General features: G+C 47.8%; 3 protein-coding genes across 3 annotated transcripts; 2 read left to right on the top strand and 1 right to left on the bottom strand.

Moving 5' to 3' along the window:
* The first annotated feature begins 1,837 nt into the window (after positions 1–1,837).
* On the top strand, positions 1,838–6,097 carry LOC136531507 (probable protein phosphatase 2C 27). Its single transcript, XM_066524153.1, has 4 exons — positions 1,838–2,296; positions 4,076–4,276; positions 4,543–4,754; positions 5,105–6,097. Exons 1-4 carry the CDS (start codon positions 2,216–2,218, stop codon positions 5,676–5,678), a joined length of 1,068 nt encoding a protein of 355 aa, XP_066380250.1. The 5' UTR covers positions 1,838–2,215; the 3' UTR covers positions 5,679–6,097.
* Positions 6,098–7,226: 1,129 nt separating this feature from the next.
* LOC136531506 (uncharacterized) lies at positions 7,227–8,115 on the top strand. Its single transcript, XM_066524152.1, has 2 exons — positions 7,227–7,563; positions 7,689–8,115. The coding sequence occupies exons 1-2, from the start codon at positions 7,417–7,419 to the stop codon at positions 7,890–7,892; spliced, it is 351 nt and encodes a 116-aa protein (XP_066380249.1). The 5' UTR covers positions 7,227–7,416; the 3' UTR covers positions 7,893–8,115.
* Positions 8,116–15,139: 7,024 nt separating this feature from the next.
* On the bottom strand, positions 15,140–17,786 carry LOC136531508 (protein FAR1-RELATED SEQUENCE 5-like). Its single transcript, XM_066524154.1, has 4 exons — positions 17,753–17,786; positions 15,515–17,645; positions 15,265–15,426; positions 15,140–15,175 (listed from the first exon to the last, which is right to left on the bottom strand). Exons 1-4 carry the CDS (start codon positions 17,764–17,766, stop codon positions 15,140–15,142), a joined length of 2,343 nt encoding a protein of 780 aa, XP_066380251.1. The 5' UTR covers positions 17,767–17,786.
* Positions 17,787–18,453: the final 667 nt, after the last annotated feature.

Genomic DNA, 18,453 nt, shown 5'->3' with positions numbered 1-18,453 from the left:
GGAAGAACAGGGTTAATCACCGTTCGGAGGTTACTGCAATTCTCAGGGATATCGAAGAGATGCTTGCTTCTAAACCCCCAGCCAAGATCATACACGTCCGAAGATCAGCGAACTTCGCAGCACACCTCTGTGCGCAACATGCGTTCTTTTGTTTACAATCCTTTGTTTGGTCTCTTTTCCCCTAGCTTCTTGCTGCAATGTTTGCAGTCTGATTGTAACAACTCTATTTGAGTAATGAAGCTACGATTCAAAAGAGAGAGAGAGATGGAGCTGAGATCCTCGACGAGCGCTTCCGCCTCTGCCTGACTGACACGGCAAGTAAACGAGCGAGAGGAAATAATAAACAAACACGCGCGGGTTCTGCTGCGACTGCGAGTGTCTCGGTCGGTTGGCGTGTCGTGTCAAGCTGACGAGCCGATGAAGCACGCACGCGCAGGCGAGGCCAGTGAGGTGTCCGCCGGAAGCGGCCCTGCTTCGCACGCGTGTCCGCCTCCAGAATCACACGTACTACGCGACGACCCAGAAACTGTCGTCGTCGTCGTCGTCGTCGCAAGCCTCGCTACTGCTGCAGTGCTGCTCCGCATGGAACAATTCGAAACCCTGTGGCGTGGCACGCGTGCATGCGTTTGGTGGTGGATCGAGTGTGATTTTTCGTGCGTGCGTCGAGGCCCTTTCCGTTTTCATTCATGGCACCGATTGTCCTTGCTACTGCTACAGTTATTATAACAAACACAAAAGGGCAAGAGGGACAGTGATATTTTCCGTGTTCGCTCAGGAAAGGGAAAATATCACAGGACTCACTCACCCTGCAGGGACGAACGAACAAACAGAAACAGTGCCCCCGCCACCGGTGAGGTGAGCACTGACGACATGCACTGTCTGCCCTCAACCAACTACGATCCAAGGAGCACCAACCGCCTCACCGATACTCCATTGGTCCACAAAAAAAAATGCAACTACGTGCCAATAAAAATAGTTTATGTTTAATCAAATTTCTAGCGAATACTATTCATATTTAGGGCTTCAAATTAATTTATTATAAAAATATATTTTATAATAGTATTTATTTGATATCATAAGTATTGATAATATTTTATCTATAATTAGTTAAATTTAAGATACTAAAATATGACAGAGTGCTAAAATTGCGTTTTTCCTAGACGGAGAGAGTACACATATGAGTATCATCTCGTTGCTCTCAAAAGCACGTAATTAGTGCACTGTACCGTGCCGTACCCTTCTTATGGAGACCTAGCTAGCTGGTGGCATGTGCATTGCCTCAGTTATCTTTGCCGACATTTTCTTCTTCGTTTTCTTTCCTATATAGGTTTCTTTGCACTATGATTTTATCGGTTTTACATGCTTTTATTTACCGTGGGCTTATTTGAATACCAAATACCCTGATCTAGACGTTCAGATTTTGAACGCTGCTACCATTAAAAAAACGAGTAATAAAAGGATACGGAGTACACGGTAATTGACCTTAGCTTGTGGATGGGTGTGGTATGTTAGGTTTGCTCCCAAAAACTAACCCCGTGTGGAAAACGGAAAATCCATTTAAATAGCCTGCCCCGTGCGTGATCGAACCGTAGGTTGAAAAAGATATACAAATATATACTCCACCCGTTTAGAAAAAAAAAGTAATTCTAGTTTTGAACCTTACCTAGGTTAGAATTGTGTTGCGTTTTTTTTATGAACCGATGGTGTATATATAAATCTATATATATAGAGAGAGGGAAGGGGCATAAAAAAATCTGGCACGTCCACCACGTGCTTTTCTGCTCTCGGCGCACTTCCATAAATACCCCCGGCTCCCTTCTATTCTTCCGTTCGTTCCCCTCTCCCTCCTCCTCATCGATTATTTGCACCAGCAGCAGCAATCGCACTAGTCTCCCCCGTTAATCCCTTCCAAATCCACGATATTCAAGAATCTTCTCTTCCCCTCTCGCTATATCTCTCCTCCCATTGCGCTGCACTGCTCCCACACGCTCGGATTCCTGCTCGCCTTCTCCGCCTCCGCCTCGGATTCCATCGCCGCCCCCTTTTCCTTCCTTCTTCCCCGCTCGCCCAGGACTCCCCTTCGCGCTTCTTAGGCAGCTCGTCCTTCGCGCTTCTTAGCCAGCCAGCCGTGGGCGAGAGAGAGGGAAGGGATCGCTCGTGCCTTGCGCTCGCTCGGGACTCGGGATCGCGCGGCGCCACCGTACCCCGCCCGGACATGTGCGTGGAGGGGCTGGACGACGCAGCAGGGAGGCTCGGCATCGGAGACCAGGAGATCGACAGGCGCGCCGGTGCCGCGGTGCGTATACCCCCCCCCCCCCCCCCCCCCCCCCCCCCCCCCCCCCCCCCCCGTGAATTGCCGTTGATTCTTTATTTCGCTCGCTCGCTCGCCGGATGAATTTTCGTGCTTTCTCCTCTCGCTGGCGACCCTCCCTCCCGCGGTTCCGTCGGCCGCCCAACCGTGGGGGTCGGTCGGTCGCGGAGACGGAACCGATTTTTCTCCAGTGGTGGTTGGTTGCTTCCGGGTCACCCTTTTCCTGTCGAAATACAAATGCTTCCTGTCTGTAAATATATTTTTTTTGGTAAAGTATAGGTAGGACTCGGATAGGTTAGTTATTATTTATTGGAGCGCCAGTAGAATTAAACAACTCCCGTGTTTCTAGCTATAATATAGTTCTTTTTCTCCCTCACACACTAGTATGGTAGGTGTGAAAAGGGGAGATGCTCTGAATCGTTCAACGGGGACAAGTTTGTAGCACACAATTCAGGTTGCGTGGGAGAAAAATCTAGTCTTTGGGGTTGTACTACTAGCTTGTGGGACAATTGTTTGTTTCTGCATTGCCCTGTTGCTTTGTACTTTTGATTCTGTGACGAATTTGTGGTACTTATGATCAGCCTGATCGCTCGTTAGAGGGTTTACCGGTCGGTCAACAGTGTTTTCCTCTCGAGTCAAACCAGCACTGGTCGGATTCAGCCCAGAAACCCAGCGGGCTGAATATGTGCATGTGATGTACTAGTCTGCCAAGTCTTTTCATTTCGACCAAGCAGTTCTCAGGTACTGCAAAGTTCACAGGTGCTACTCGCCTGTCCTGTGTCCTTCATTTACTTAAGATCAAAGTCAAATGTCGAAAAATAGTGAGCCGTGATGCTACTAATACTAAGCCTTAGTGATGCTACTAACACTAAGCCTTAGAGGACGGCATACTGTTTGATATACAGATATAGTTGTAAGTTGCTGATAATCCGCCATTCTTAAGCATGTACGAGTAGATGGCAAAGTTCAGTTGGTACTTTACTTGTTCCTCAATGGAGGCCAAGAAAAAAAAGGGTCAAAGACTCAAAGGTTTGTCCATTCTCTTGATGATTGGGCACTCTGTGGACAAATCTTAGTGATCCATGTTCTTTATAGCACTCTATCTATAGCTCTCAGGTATACATAATGTGATCTGATAGCCCGTGGTGCCCTTTAGACCTTAATGGGGTAGCTTTGTTCCTTTACCTGTTTGCGATGTTGCAAACAGGAAGTGGATTATGGAGTGGCACGCAAGAATGTACACCTGTAGGCTTTACAGGGCTCTGCTAATTAGCTCAACTGTGACGAACAACCGGAGTTTCTGATGTCCTATCATATCGCCACAGCTGTTTGCTCCTTTGCCAAGTCTATATGATGTTATAACCTTTTTGGCTGGAAGACAAGGTGACACGTAGTACGCCTGTGCATTCTTGGGTGTTTTGTTTACTATTGCTCTCTCTAGAAATGGTTACCTGTAGTCTTTCCTATCCAATAGTGATTTGCCTTCTGTCACTAACTTTACCAAATTGGACTTCTGGTTTTATGTCGCTATCAACCAGCTGTATTGCTACTTAAGTACTGAGCTTTCTCTGTGGTGGTAACAAGTATATCTAGGGAATTCCGGTTCTTGGCAGGGTGGGAGTGCGGGAGTAGAATTTATTCATTGTCTTGGGCTTAGCCTGTTCGTTTTCATGGTTTCTCAATTGAATCTTATATAGTGCTTATGTGTTGGTTGAGTTGTTTGTCTTTTTCACTGGCCTCTAATCCTCTTTGGATAATGTGCAGATGGAGAGAGTTTGTGAGAACACGGTGTCTGTTGAGTTCAAGCAGACTAAGCTGAACAACTTTGTCCCGTTCATCCGGTCAGGGCAGTGGTCTGATATTGGAAGTCGCGATTACATGGAAGATGCACATGTGTGCATCTCTGATCTGGCAAAGAATTTTGGCTATAACTCGGTGGATGATGAAGTAATTTCCTTCTATGGGGTAATTACCTGTTCACTCTTAAATATCCAATTCCTTCTTCAACAAGGAAATCATATGGCTTTTGTTCTTCTGAAGCGATTTACCTTCATTGTAAATTTTAATGCACTCATAGAAATTTAGTACCTTTTCAAAAATTAGGAGTCTGTGTGTGTTAACCTCTTTTAGCAGTACCAGTTAGAGGGTTGCTTCTCCATAGTTTTGTACTTGCAGGAATATGAAATGTCCTATGTTTCTGTTCTCTCACAGGCTTTGATTCCTATTCACAGGTGTTTGATGGCCATAATGGCAAAGATGCTGCCCATTATGTCCGTGATAACTTGCCACGGGTCATCGTGGAAGATGCTGATTTTCCTCTTGAGCTTGAAAAGGTTGTCAAGAGGTCATTTGTGCAAACTGATAGTAAGTTTGCAGAGAAATTCTCTCATCACAAGGGACTTTCTTCTGGAACGACAGCACTTACAGCAATGATTTTTGGAAGGTATTGCTTCGCATCCAAATGTAACTCCCGTTTGTGGTTTATCTACTTATTGTGCTGTTTAATTACATGATGGGAAGCTGCAAAATCCGATCAGAAATTTAGAGCATTAGTTCACCCTAGGTTTCTGCCTGTTTCTGGGCATGGATTTTTTGGGATTAAGTCTTCCATTAGAAGGTACTTGAAGGGCATCAGAGTTTTTCTTCAATGGTTGAACCATAGGTCATTATATTCTGAGTTTAGAACCCTCAATTTCATTTAGGTTGAGTGCAAAAAGTTATTTAGCTTAAAAGACACAATTGTTAGTTATTTCAAGTCATTGCTGGTGCTAACTGTTAGCTTCTCTTGTACAGATCCCTTCTGGTGGCCAATGCCGGTGACTGCAGAGCGGTGCTCTCACGGCGTGGCACTGCCATTGAAATGTCCAAGGACCACAGGCCTTGCTGCATCAACGAAAGAAAGCGTGTGGAGTCACTTGGTGGCTATGTTGATGACGGTTATCTAAACGGTCAGCTGGCTGTCACCAGAGCACTTGGTGACTGGCACCTCGAGGGCATGAAAGAGATGGGCGAGCCAGGAGGGCCCTTGAGTGCCGAACCAGAGCTCAAGATGGTCACACTGACAAAGGACGACGAGTTCTTGATAATCGGCAGCGACGGCATCTGGGACTTCTTCTCGAGCCAGAACGCCGTGGACTTCGCGCGGCGGAGGCTCCAAGACCACAACGACCTGAGGCTGTGCTGCAGGGAGATTGTCGACGAGGCGATACGGCGGGGCGCCAGGGACAACCTGACGGCGGTGATGGTCTCGTTCCACCAGGACGCCCCTCCCCAGAGCAGATGGAACAGGACTAGGGAAGGCAGGGTCGCACGGAGCATATCTGCCGAAGGGCTTCACAGCCTCAGAGTGCTCCTGGAAGGCCAGTGACGGCACGGCGGCACCATTGCTGCCGTTCATTCCTGATGTTGTGCTACGTTGCCGAGTGATAACTGTAAGTAGCGATTTCCGGTATCTTGGAGCTGTTCTTCTTCCACTGTCAGTCGACATGCCAGGGTGGATGGGTGACTACTCTTGTCCTTCCGAGAATAAACCAACGAGCATGAGATCTCACTAGCTGATTGTGAGACGCTGTAAATAATATGAATGTTGGAGCTAGTTTATTAAGGACGAGTTAGCAGTGTGCATCCAGGGGGCTTTTGTGGCTCAGTATGTGATGTTTTTCCCCCTGATTTTCTGTAAATAAAACGATGATGGGAGTTATCGATGTAATCGAACTAGTGTTCTATTATGTGTGCTCCCCATGGATTCAGAACTACAGATCCATGTTCAGATATCATATACTCCTACATACTATTCGGTTCAGTATTTACAGGTGATGTTATTATAGTAGTAAAACAGACGGATGCTCGCGAACTGCTGAAAATAAGTTCGAAACAGTCAGGTCAGCAGCATCCAGTGCTCAAGAATTTGGACACAGTGAACCTACCCATACAGGATCAACAACTCAACCAAGCGAACAGAACAAGATCTGACAGGGGAACCCGGACAAGATCTGATTGATTTCACATCGTACCATCCGATCTGCCATAGCATGATAGCCAGCCGTCGAAATCAAATCGGGTACGAAGAGTACTCGTCATGAGACTGTTGGAGAACGACTTGGGCTCGGATCTGACAGACCACCGGTGCCCCGCCTGATTGCCTCCCTCCCTGTACCGGCGCGTGCGTGACTTGCATCGCATGGTCAACCGAGATCATCTGCCCGTGCGCCCACGTCTTTTGATGCCTGCTTTGCAGCTAATCTTGAATAGATCTACCCTCCTAACCTAGCATTTGCTCCTAATGGTGACATGGTGTCATGGTTGCATGCATGACCCAGGTCAATGCATGCAGTCTCCCTTTTTTTTTTTTTTTTTGACAACAGGACAGCACTCCTTTGTCTGACTCCCGAGACATTTGCTTGCCACGCACACATTCAGAAACATCTGAAAGGCTCCGTCCAGACGAGCCACAGCCCAGCTTAGCAGGCCCTGTTCTAGTTCTAGCTCGTCTCTCCCCGAGGCAAGGAACACGCGAACAAATACGCAGCCTCTGCTGCGCGACATGCGGGCAACTTTCAGGGGCAATGATGCACGCGGCGCCAGGGACCAAACACAAAACCTGACGACGGCCGGTGGAGGGGTTTGTCTTAATTTGTCTCAGTGCTTGCGGGCTCAGCATCAGCGCAACCTAATCCAGGGACCAGCACCAGCGGCCTAAACACGGCCCAAATTTCGCGCAGGCGGCCGTCCCTAAAGGGCGACAGCCGACAGGGGCACCATAGACTAAGCTACCGTCTCGCACTCTCGCTGCCTCGCATGGGTATGTGAGTTGACGACAGACAGTGGTACAGACAGCACAGCCAGTTTTATAGTAATGTTGTACCTTGCGTAGAGTGTGGACAGCCCACTCCTGGATCCTGATAGGCATGAATGAGTGCAGCAATCACTGGGAAGAAGAAGAAGATGTATAAATATGGCATGTCGTAGGCCAGATGGTTCAGACTACTTTGCCTGTTTCTAGTAGCTCCTGCCTTCCAACTGAGCTGAGGAGTAAAGGTGCAATAGCATTTCCTCTCTAGCTCTGAAGTGTCTCCATTCACATTCGACGACCTCTACGCATACAAATGAGGACTACTACTTCCTTGTCATTGGCCGCCGCCACCGTCTTCCTGCTTCTGTTGCTGACGATCACCATGGAGGTTGAAGCCATCCGGCTGGACGCCGAGAGCCGCGCGGCCGCCAACCAGCAGCAGCAAGTGAACGTTGCCAATGTAAGCGATCCTGCTTTTTTCTTCACCACTGTCTGATAATCTCTGGATCCAATGTTCTTGCATGATGCATTGGTCCGTCGTTTTGATGGAGCGGGTGCTGACCCTTTGTTCTTGTGACTCAGCAGAAACCAAGCCAGAACGACTTGACGCAAAAGGACGCGCACGGCGGCGAGAGGCCGACACCTGCAGGGGAGAGCGAGACGAAGAGGAGCGTCGCTGTCGCTGTCTCTGTCGCTGGGCAGGAGGTCGTCAAGGCAACGGCGCACAAGCTGCCTGAGTTCCACGAGGACTACTACGGCGCCAGCGTCCATGAACCTAGGCACCACTGAGCAACGCATGCAGCTGCAGCCTAGCCCCGCTGCTCGTAAAGCCGCTTGTGCCGATTTGTACAGCTGATTTGTTGGGAGAGAAAAATTACTATACCATAGTTTATAAGCTGGCTTATAATAGCAGCCGAACACTCCCGAAGTAGTCTAGGTACTAGAGCTTAGTCATCAGCAGCAGTAGGCTGCCATAGTTACCTCAATTACTTTGATATGATGATCCTGAGTAGCGAGCTAGCAGATAGTTTTTTTTTTCGTTTTTCATCCCCTGGAAGGGAAATGTAACAGTTTTGATGCGCTAACTCTTCTTGGCAAAGCCAAAGCAATTCTCTCTTATATATACGCTGTCAGTGCCTGCCGTGGTGCCGTGGACGTGCGTTGGAATGGATGTCATGTGACCGAAGCTAGGTTTGTGCACTACTCGTGATACTGCAAAGAAGATGACATCGAACGTGATGTGATTAGTAGACTTGAACCATTGACTATCTCAGTGGTTTGAACATGGAGCAGACTTTCAGAGTTGCAGAAAGTCGCATGTACAAGGGCAGCTAGGAAACAACTGTGTCGAACGAGCAGCCCCAGCTAGTTGAACAGAGCAGAGCGAGGTAGAAGATACAACTGTAGCTAGGGAACAACAATCCAACAACTGCATAATAGACTCGTTCTTTTCTCTCTCCGTCTCGACAGATCCACTCCGAAAAATAAAGTTATCCGGGAAATGTTTTGTGCCCTGGTTTCAGGTTCAAGGTGAACAGCTGACCTGTAATGTAATGTAACGTAAGGGCATGCGATGCGATGCAATTGGTCGGCAGCTGTAAATTGGCCCTAGCCCCTAGACGACGGTGGCGGCCACCGGCACCGGCGCGCACTGCAGAGTGCAGAGTGCAGACAGAGTGACAGACACAGACGCGGGCAAACGACGTCGCTGCGCGTGTGTGAGGAGGCAGTACCAACTCCAACAGTGGAAGCGGGCTTTGGGGCAGCTAGCCTGCGCGAGTGTGCTCAGTTCGGCACTGCAGGTGCCGGATAAGCTGCAGTGTTCTTCGCCGGGGCTGTCCTTTCTGGCCGGGGTCCGGGTCGGCCGGACGGTGGATGCATGCATGGCTGGATGTGGATGGGTGGTGGAGTAGAGTATTCGGGGTGTTACTTTCACGTGCCCAATTATCAGCTCATGATTGGGTAATTGATCAAGCAGCTTATCATCTTTTTGGTTTTGCTATTATATTATTATGAGCAGGCACAGCTAAGTGCTGTATAGGGGACGTACTCTCATGGCTATCTAATTTCACCACAAAACATGTATGTAAGGAGGTTATAGATCGTCACCATTTAACGCGCATAGCAGAAGAAATTAGAGTAGTCCGGTCCAACATCGTGCGCGTTGTAGTGAAAGTAGGTGTATATCCCCGCACACCGGCAGCAGCAATACACGCTCACCCGCCTCACGTTCGTCGTGATCAACGCAAGCACCGTCTCGTGCTAGCACCTGGCACGTGGCTTAGGCTTTAGGCTTAGGCCCTTGAAAGGACCAAATTCTATTTTCATGGAATGTTAGGTACATTTATATATGGACGAGAGCTCTCTATCTCTAAATCAACTAGGGATATGGTACTTATATGTTCCACCTCTAACAAAGTAATGATGGGCTTTAAACCCATTAAAGCTGGCCTTCATTAAAAGCCCATTTTCCCTTCATTAAATGCCCATTAGTACTATAATAATAGATAACTATTATGATATATTTTCTTATGGGTCCATCCATAACGGGTATGGTTGCTTCTTAGTCACATCACCAACATAAAACGGCCACGCGTTTAAACGGTGTGTGCAATTTGTTATGCGGTGCTTGCACTAACGATCATATACTAGCTATTTTTGTTAGATCGATGTTAACACAATGAAGGATTAATCATGTATAGAAATTTGACAAATGATTAACTCATTTTTATTGATGGTACTGTGCGCATATGTTATGAGTTTAAAGTTGGAAGGCAAACTACACGTCCATTATTTTTTCATTCGTTTACTCTATCAACAACCGACGTCCATCTATGAGGGGTAAGATCACAAAGTTAGAAAATTAAAGGAAAATCGCCATTATAATATGCTTATAAGGGCGGCAAATACCAAATTCCCCAGATAAAAGAATTTCCTTCTCCGAAGGTGGGTGTTCAATCTCTGAATAGCAATGTGCACGTGATTGATGGTTAGCAATGTGAATAGCTAGCCCTTGTAGTTGGCCTGCTTGTAGCCAGTCCTCTCCTGTGCGGCCCATAAATTTCCTTGGCAAAGCCTGTCGGCCTGTCACGGCCCCCGGGCGGGCCGTGGCGCAGGAGCCCGTGACGACCGCCCCGTCGCATAGGCCCGCCGCCGCCCGCGCGGGCGAGGCCGACGGAGGCTCGCGCAGTTGCGCAGGTCCCCCTGTCCCCGTCCCCGACGTCGGCTCGCTGGTCGACGTCGTCGGCAGCGTCGAGTCGAGACGACGCTGTCTGCATCCACTGCAGATTTGTTCTGGCGGACGCCGCGAGTCGCTCTTCCCCCTTCCGGGGCGGGCGGGGCCCTATCGTCGACGTCTCCCACGTCGCTGCCAACGACGTCGATGCATTTCGTTGGTTCGGTATGTAGTCACGCACGCGGTGCACCTGCGGCAGCGTGCAACCACGGGCCACGGGTTTTAGGTTAGCTGCTCCCTCACTCCAGAAAAAAAAACGCTATTTACCTGGATCCGCCGCGGCGTCTCTGTCCGACACGCTGTGCTACGCTTACGTAGCAGATCCAGGATACGGACGGCGCTGCACGGGCCACGCCAGAGAGGCAAATATTACTACCAGGTCCAGGTGCAGCAGACAGAACACATGGCGTTGTTCCTCTGCAGGTGCAGTTCAAGCTTGTCTTACTGCCTGCCGCCAGATCTGAGGCGTCCCCAACAGTATCTCAAATAGCTAACGACATAAAATTTTTATACTATATTTAAGACAGATGGACAGAAGTGAACTCGCTAGCGCCGAGCAAATCGGCATACTCGCAAGCTTCCTAAGTAAAATCTGTGTCTTCTTTTCTCCCCTTGGTATGTTTTGCATGTCTGTGCTTTTCTTCTTTTAGGTGGTGTTTGGTTGTCCTCCTAAATTTTAGTCGTTGTCTCATCGAATGTTTGACACATGCATAGAGTATTAAATATAGACTAATTACGAAACTAATTATATAGTTTACGACTAATTTGCGAGACGAATCTTTTAAGCCTAATTAATTCATGATTTGACAACATGACGCTACAGTAAACATGTGATAATGACGGATTAATAGGTTTAAAAAATCATCTGGCGCAAGAGGAGGTTCCGCCGACGAGCGCTAGCGAGTAGCTGCTGTCGCCTGGGGAGAGAAGAGAGTGAGGGAGCGTGCAGAAAGAGCACGGATATTTTTTTTTGCAGAATTTAGGGCTCATCCGTTGAAGATGTCAAGAATGGGGTGCACAGTTTTTTTTTACCGTGCGATACCTAAACGTCTTCGTCGACACCATTATATTATATTCTACGACTACGAGTGTCTACTGTAGTAGTCTGCTCCATTCCATGGAACGGAGGCATGTGGCCAACCCAAGCATAATATAGTAATAATGACAATACCTGAAAAAGGAAACCTGGTAGGCACCACGTGGCCAACAGACCGCATGCTTTCCATTTGAAAACCCCAAGTCCCAACTGATCTCCCAGGACCCCAAGGGCTACGCGTACATAAGGATGGCAACGGATCGGGTTTGGTGCGGGTATCCGCGGGTTTCGGGTTCTGCGGGTTCGGGTTTGGGGATGGTTTTTCACCCACGGTTTTCGGGTTCGGGGCCCCGAAACCAATCGGGTTCGGTTTCGGATTTGGTTTTCCACCCGTGGATATCCAATGGATATCCGAAATAAATCATTTGGAATTAAAACTCATGTTTTATAATATACTAATAATAATTTGTTTACTTAGATTATTAAATTTATTTAAAGTTGACTCATGAAAATATTTATTATTTATTGCCTCTTGTTTATACATGTGAATATGTGTATATATATCTGCGGGTTTCGGGTATCCATTCGGGCTTCGGGTATCCGTTCGGGTTTCGGGTATCCGCGGGTTTGGTTTTGGTGATGGATTTCCACCCGAATCGGTTTTCGGGGCGGATTCGGGTTTCGATTTCGGGTTTCGATTTTGGGTGCACGGAGACTCTACCCGATCCGAACCCGACCCATTGCCATCCTTACGCGTACAGCTAGCTGTGTCGGAATGTTCGGGCGGCCCGCGGACGTGCCTGCACCTGCCACCTGGAGTACGTGGATGATCCAGGCTGTTGGTCGTTCACAACCTGCACCTGCCTGTACACCTGTAGTAGGAGTACGCGACGTCCGGACCATGTCTGCGCTACTCCTTGCCTGCTCGCTGACCACGGCGTCGGCGCGTCTTCTTTTTCTTGCCGAGCCTGCCATGCACGGATGCGCCAGCAGCAGCCGGAACCAGTAGGCACGCCCCCGGCCGGGCGGTCCCGACCCCGTTCGTCTCGAACTCTCGCGGTCCTGCCCGCCCTGCCCCTGCTGCCGTCTCGTCACCCATGTACTACGTAGGAATGATAAACAATAAACAAACTCAACAGAGGTGGCCACTGCGTACTTCAGTACTCGCAAGAAATTGAAATTCGTTGCTCCATACCGGGCCCACATGGCACGTTGTACGCGACAGCAACGGAAACCAGATGAGATTAGCCTCGTGGAAACCAGCGCTGGCCACCGATATGATTCTTTAGAGCTTCATTACGAGCGTTCAGCAAGTACACGAGGCATGGTTCGTGGCATGCAGCTAGTCGTTGATGGTGGCCGCCACCCCGCGACCGCGAGGAGGCCACCGATGGAGACGCGCGGCGCGGCTCGGATGTCGGAGCCTCCGACTCCGGTGCGGCGGTGTCCGGACCACCGAGGCCCCGCGGCCGGCTGCCGACATCGACCGAGTGCAAGTAGCAAGATCGAATCCGTGTCCTAATTATTCTTTTTGGCCTTTTGATTATCAATCAGTGCGTCTTTAAGGAGTAAAGACAGGGGTTAATGGGACGCATCACATCAAATAATCACAATACCTTTTGCAATAAACAAACCTGCTCACTGCGCAATTCGGGAATCATTGGGCCCCTTCCCCGTTTTTGCCCTTGCCGGATGTGAAAAATGTCCGGAGCAGTTACTCCACTGCCTACGAGTGCATCTGTTGGCTTTGTCCAAGGGCAAGTCGGTAATTCTCAGCCGCCAGTTAACCGCGCTCCCTGGGCAGTTTGGGAACAACACTCGCGCTCACACACGCACATGACCCAGTGCCACTACGCAACTGTGGCCCTGTGCTGCCACCCATGCCAAATGCCACTCTTTGGTTTGGATTTGGACACCTCTGAATCTAATCCCCACGAGACAAGGGACAGGGACGCGAAAGTCCCGCTAACCCCAGTGCATTTGCCAAGAGCCAGAGGGGCGTCTGGGTGACGAACAGCCGCGGGCCACAGAGAGAGATAGAGAGAGGACACGACACGAGGCGCAGGGAGGGAGGAACCAAAGCAGAAAAGCACCCGTCTTCCATCTTTGTGGAACGACCCCGACCCCGACCCCGACCACGGCACCTATCTCTTTCGGAACGAAATCCTCTGCAGTCGCTCCCACCGACGGCGCTACGCAGTCACCAAATCTCAGCCGATTGTTGCGGATCCAACGGCAGCCCCAATAAAATTACGTAGCAGGCCAGTTTGAGCGGCCCATTACAGCCCACAACGCAAATAAACGGAAACGACCCTTTCTTTTCCCTTGTGCCGTCATCTCCGCCTTCGCAGCCGCAGATGCGCTCCGCACCGCAGCGGCGGCGGCGGCAGAGGTGAACAGCGACCGGCGGGCGAGTGCGCTTCCCGCGGCCTTGTCTGGTCCGGACTCCGGAGCCGGAAGCGGCAGCGCAGCGGCTCGCGGGATCCCCCCTACCCCCATGCCGCGTCCTCGGTGTCAGGTAATGGAGGATTCCACCCCTGTCGTCGTTCTATCTGGTCTCTGGTTCTACTACTAGGCCGCGCTGGGTGGTGGAGGCGTGGAACGGCACGCTGCTTGGAGTTGGAGGATTTTTGGCGGCTGGTTGTGTGACGAGGAACGGGTGTTTTTGTAGCTGGTGCGGAATTCTGCAATGTGGATCAGTTTTGTCGGGGTCTGGTGCCTTGATGAGAGGTTCTTGGTATCCTTCCGTTTTGATCCGAGGTGCTCAGTTGGAAAGTTTGGAGATCCAGTTCAAATTTGAACAGGCCTTATATTTCGCCACGAAATGCCCCTCGTCCAAACACTTCCTTAAGATTTGGACCAGCGACGCGTAATTTTCTCCACTTCTTCTGCGCCGGGGGTCTGGTGTTTGATCTTCTCTTTGTTCTGACGCTGCGAAGTTTCGGATTTCACAACTTGTTCGCCTGACTGTCGTTGTTCCGTAGAAGAAGTTGGAATTACGCACTGTCGATGCTGGGCCTTCGATTCAGCTTTTGTCTAACATAAATTTTGTTTTTGAGCGCCGCAGCTCTTCAAAAGTGCTCCCCTTTTCTCAGTCTCAGCTTTTTTGGGGGGTCTGTAACTGCTCGGTGGCCTCTCTTTTCTTGCCTCTGCCTTTCTTTTCTGTGGTGAAGTTTAAATTCCCGCTTTGATCGCATTTTTTAACGGATCTGACGGCTTCTGATGATTACGGACAGTCTGCCGCAAGAAGTGTTGTGTTCGGGCCGTGGTCGCTGCTGAGATGTCAACGCTCTACTTCATCGCAGATAAGGTGAAGCCCCTTTGGCGCACAAGCTCTGGCAATGGAGATCGACTTGAGAGGCACGGTGCTCTTTAGCTATTTGTTCAGCGGCACCCATCTCAGAGTATTAGCACTTTGTGTTTGTAATACATAGTTGTGTAAGCGTCTTCTGTATTGTAAGCATGCAGGAAAAAATAGCAATTTTGTGTAGGAAATTTGTGCAAGAACTAGCAATATCGTGCAAGTATATTGTGTATAGAAACCAGGAAAAAAACAAGCAAGCTGTACATACTGCAATTGTGGAATAAATTGTTCTCTTTTTGCAAGTTCAGACATGTTCAGAACAGAATATATTACTGATCTTTGCAAGTTCAGAGGTTTGACAAAATATAGTACTGTTTTCTGGCATCTGTTACAATTGAACAGGCTGAACTTTACACTTCAAGCAAAATACCAAAAGCTATTCTCCGGAACTAGCTCTGTTACTAGAATTCAACATTAAGATCACCAGTCATTGCTCCCTGCAAAATAAAAGAACAATAACTAAACTCTGTCCAGATGCTCTAGATCCTCACAAAAAAGATGGAAGATCATGATTTTTAAATCTTACTGTCAATAACTGAGAGTAGCTATGAATGGTCATGTAAGATTCAGACATCCCTTCCTTGGGACAAGAAGTACTAGGACAAACATTTTCTGCAGAGTAAGGTTCAGACATCCCTTCCTTGGCTACACCATCATCGAACGCCACTTTGACAGTTTGTTGTTCCTTCTAATAACAGAAGAGTAAGATAACAGTTTTTCATTGATACAATTACGGTCTACAGAGAATGTAATATATTTTGTGATATAGTACATGCCATTGAAACTTTCTGCTTTTTCTTGGTTCCCTTCTTTGTAAACTTGCGCTTCTTATCAAGCCAAGTTCTCTTGCGCTTCGAAGTTTTTGTTTCCACATCCTTTTTCTTTAAGCATGCTGTACTAACTAAATTACTTATAGGAGTAACATTTGTGGGAAGAGTGACTTGATCCACAATTGGGGTAGTGCAGCCATTGATTTCTTCTTCAATTTTCTTGCTAAGGATGTCAAGTGTGTCATGTACTATCAAGGAGCACCCTGGATGGCTAGCAGCTCGTTGTGCCAAGCTGAGAAATTTACGACTCATAGATTTGTACCGAAGTGTCTCATCTAACCTTGGGTTCTCTATTATATTTCGACCTTGGTTATCTTGTACTGCTCCACTACGTGCTTCTTTTGTCCATCGCTTCAATACATATTGAGCAGGGAGAGATTTGATATTCATCAAATCAAGGACTTTTATAGCATGGCTGCACAATATTCCAATTCTGTTGAATTGACCACAGCTGCATGTACTAGTTTGTTGTAGAGGATCACCAATGACTTTGTACTCCTTATCATATCTAAAATCTTCATGATATATTGAGACAAGATATTCATTGTTGCCTTCCAACGCCGTAGTGCATGCTGCCATGGACCTTTCATATTCACCTTGAAAAGCTTCAAATATAATAGGTGTGTACAGCTTGCTAACTTGCAGTAACATAGGTGTCCTCATTTTGATTCTAGGTAATTTTTTTCTTGACTCAAATTCAGAATTCAATTCCTTATTTCTTTTACTTTCCACCACTCTTTCAAAATGTTTAAGAAATCGAATGATGTCAAAATCAGATTTGAAATGCCTCTTCAATTCACTATTCAAACTCTCACTTAATTGTGTACTTCTCATCCCTAATGTGAACACATCTTTCATATAACATTCAGCCCATTTTTCTTTCACCTTATATATACTATCCAACCAAGTTTGCTTCTTCACCTTTGTCCTCATGATGTCAAATGCATTTTTGAATGTTTCCTCATCTTCGTATTCATACATACATGCACTAAAATCTGCGAGGATATTTGATTCTTCCTCGGTGCCCTCAACTATATCTTCAGAAGAAGTACTTGATTCATCTTTCTTGGGTTCTGCTAAATGTTTCACAGCATTTTGCATAATGTGAAAAGTACACAAACCATGCCATGTCTCTGAAAACACTTCGTGAACAGCTTTTCCCATCGCAGCATCCTGATCCGTGTAAATTGTTTTAGGGTGCTTGCCATTATGTGCTTTCAGGAAGGTCTCAAATAGCCACTTGAAGGACTCAAATGTCTCATCATACAAGAGAGCAGCACCAAAAACCACAGTTTCCCTAAAATGATTGAACCCAACAAAAACACCAAAAGGTCTACTCTCCTTGTTTGTTCCAAAAGTAGTGTCGAAACTAACAACATCACCAAAATAAGCATAATCAGTGAGCATTTTAGCATCAACCCAAAATATATTTGCTATTTGTTCCTCCCGGTCCATATGCAATGCATATTGGAATGACGGGTTCTCAGCAATTTTATCTTGAAAATACATAAGCATGCTTCCTGCTTGACCATATGCCATCTCTCGTTGGCGCTTGCCCCTTAAATAGTTCTTGTGGTCACGGAGTGTGTAACTTAGATTAAGTGAGCCACCAACTTGGAGACTAGCCAATTCATGTGCAGCTTTAGGACCAATTCCAGCATCATCAGCGGTCTCAATTTCAAAACCTTGTAACTCTGAAATTTTTCTTTGAGACACCATCAAGTGCGAGGTTTCTGGCAAATGAAGGCTGTGATTGTGTTCCAAAATCAGATCAGACACCTTATAGTTTTCCTTTTCTCGATCCATTACAAGACCCATGCGAACTTTACAATCAGTTCTAGTTTCAGCTCTTGGACACTTTGTTACATGATCCCTTTTATCTTGTTTCCTATGACCCTCACTTGCACAAACAAATCTGCAGGACCGAACCTTCCCATCTGTCTTCCTTTTGTTTGCATATCTTTTTCTAACCTCAAAACCATTTTGACCTCCATAGCTAATCCAATACATCCAGGCATCATCTACAGTACTGAACTCCATTCCAACTTGAGGTAATAAACTAGGAAGCAAACTCTCCCTGCTGCAGCAAAAAATAATTACGACATGCCTAATTGATTTGGTGGTAAAGGAACTGAAGTCTATCTAATTTTGTGGAGAATAAGAAACATCGGTCGAATTACAAACCTTTTTTCTTCCATGTCGAATATGCAGAATTGATTTCAATGTGGGCAAGTTGATCTCTCCTTCAATCTTCCATGTAAAATATGCAGATTTTGTTTTAGTACAGGACAAAAGCAACCAAATTAGGATCCAACCCTTGCAATCTGGGCAAAATTGGTGAGAAGAAAAAAGAGGAGTGCACTTTGCAATCTGACACACAGAAACAAATTAGAATGAAGAGCGACACACCTGCTGCCATCGAAGGTGACTCCAGCTCCAGATGATCGCCCCCTAGGTTTTTCATCGCGCCGAAATACGGAAAAGGCGCGTACTGACGCAGCCTCGCGCCAAAAACGCTCGCTATAGTTCCAGAAACCCCGAGCAACGTGATGCTCTTGTTGGGCCGAGGCCCATCGCAGCTGACGAAGCGTGTCATGGAAGCTTGGTTGGAGCCCGCAGCTGTTGGATCCGCAACGATCGGCAGAGATTCGATGACTGCACGGCACCGTCGTTCGGTGCGACTGCAGAGGATTTCGTTCCATCTCTTTCGTTCTCCTACCCCTTTCTTCTGCCACCCTGAAGCTTTTCCTTCGTTCTCATCTTGTTCTCGGGGCGTCGGCGGGGACGGGGACGGGGACAAAAGGTGCGATCTTGTTGGGTTCACGCCGCGGCGGGAGAGACGAGAGGGTGCCGCCGCCGCGCAGGTGAGCCGCCCAGCCATGGCA

The sequence above is a fragment of the Miscanthus floridulus genome, unplaced genomic scaffold (assembly GCF_019320115.1).
Source record: "Miscanthus floridulus cultivar M001 unplaced genomic scaffold, ASM1932011v1 fs_365_3_4, whole genome shotgun sequence".
Taxonomy (NCBI): domain Eukaryota; kingdom Viridiplantae; phylum Streptophyta; class Magnoliopsida; order Poales; family Poaceae; genus Miscanthus; species Miscanthus floridulus.
Note: the sequence above shows the minus strand (reverse complement) of the source record. Positions and strands in the feature narration are given on the sequence as shown.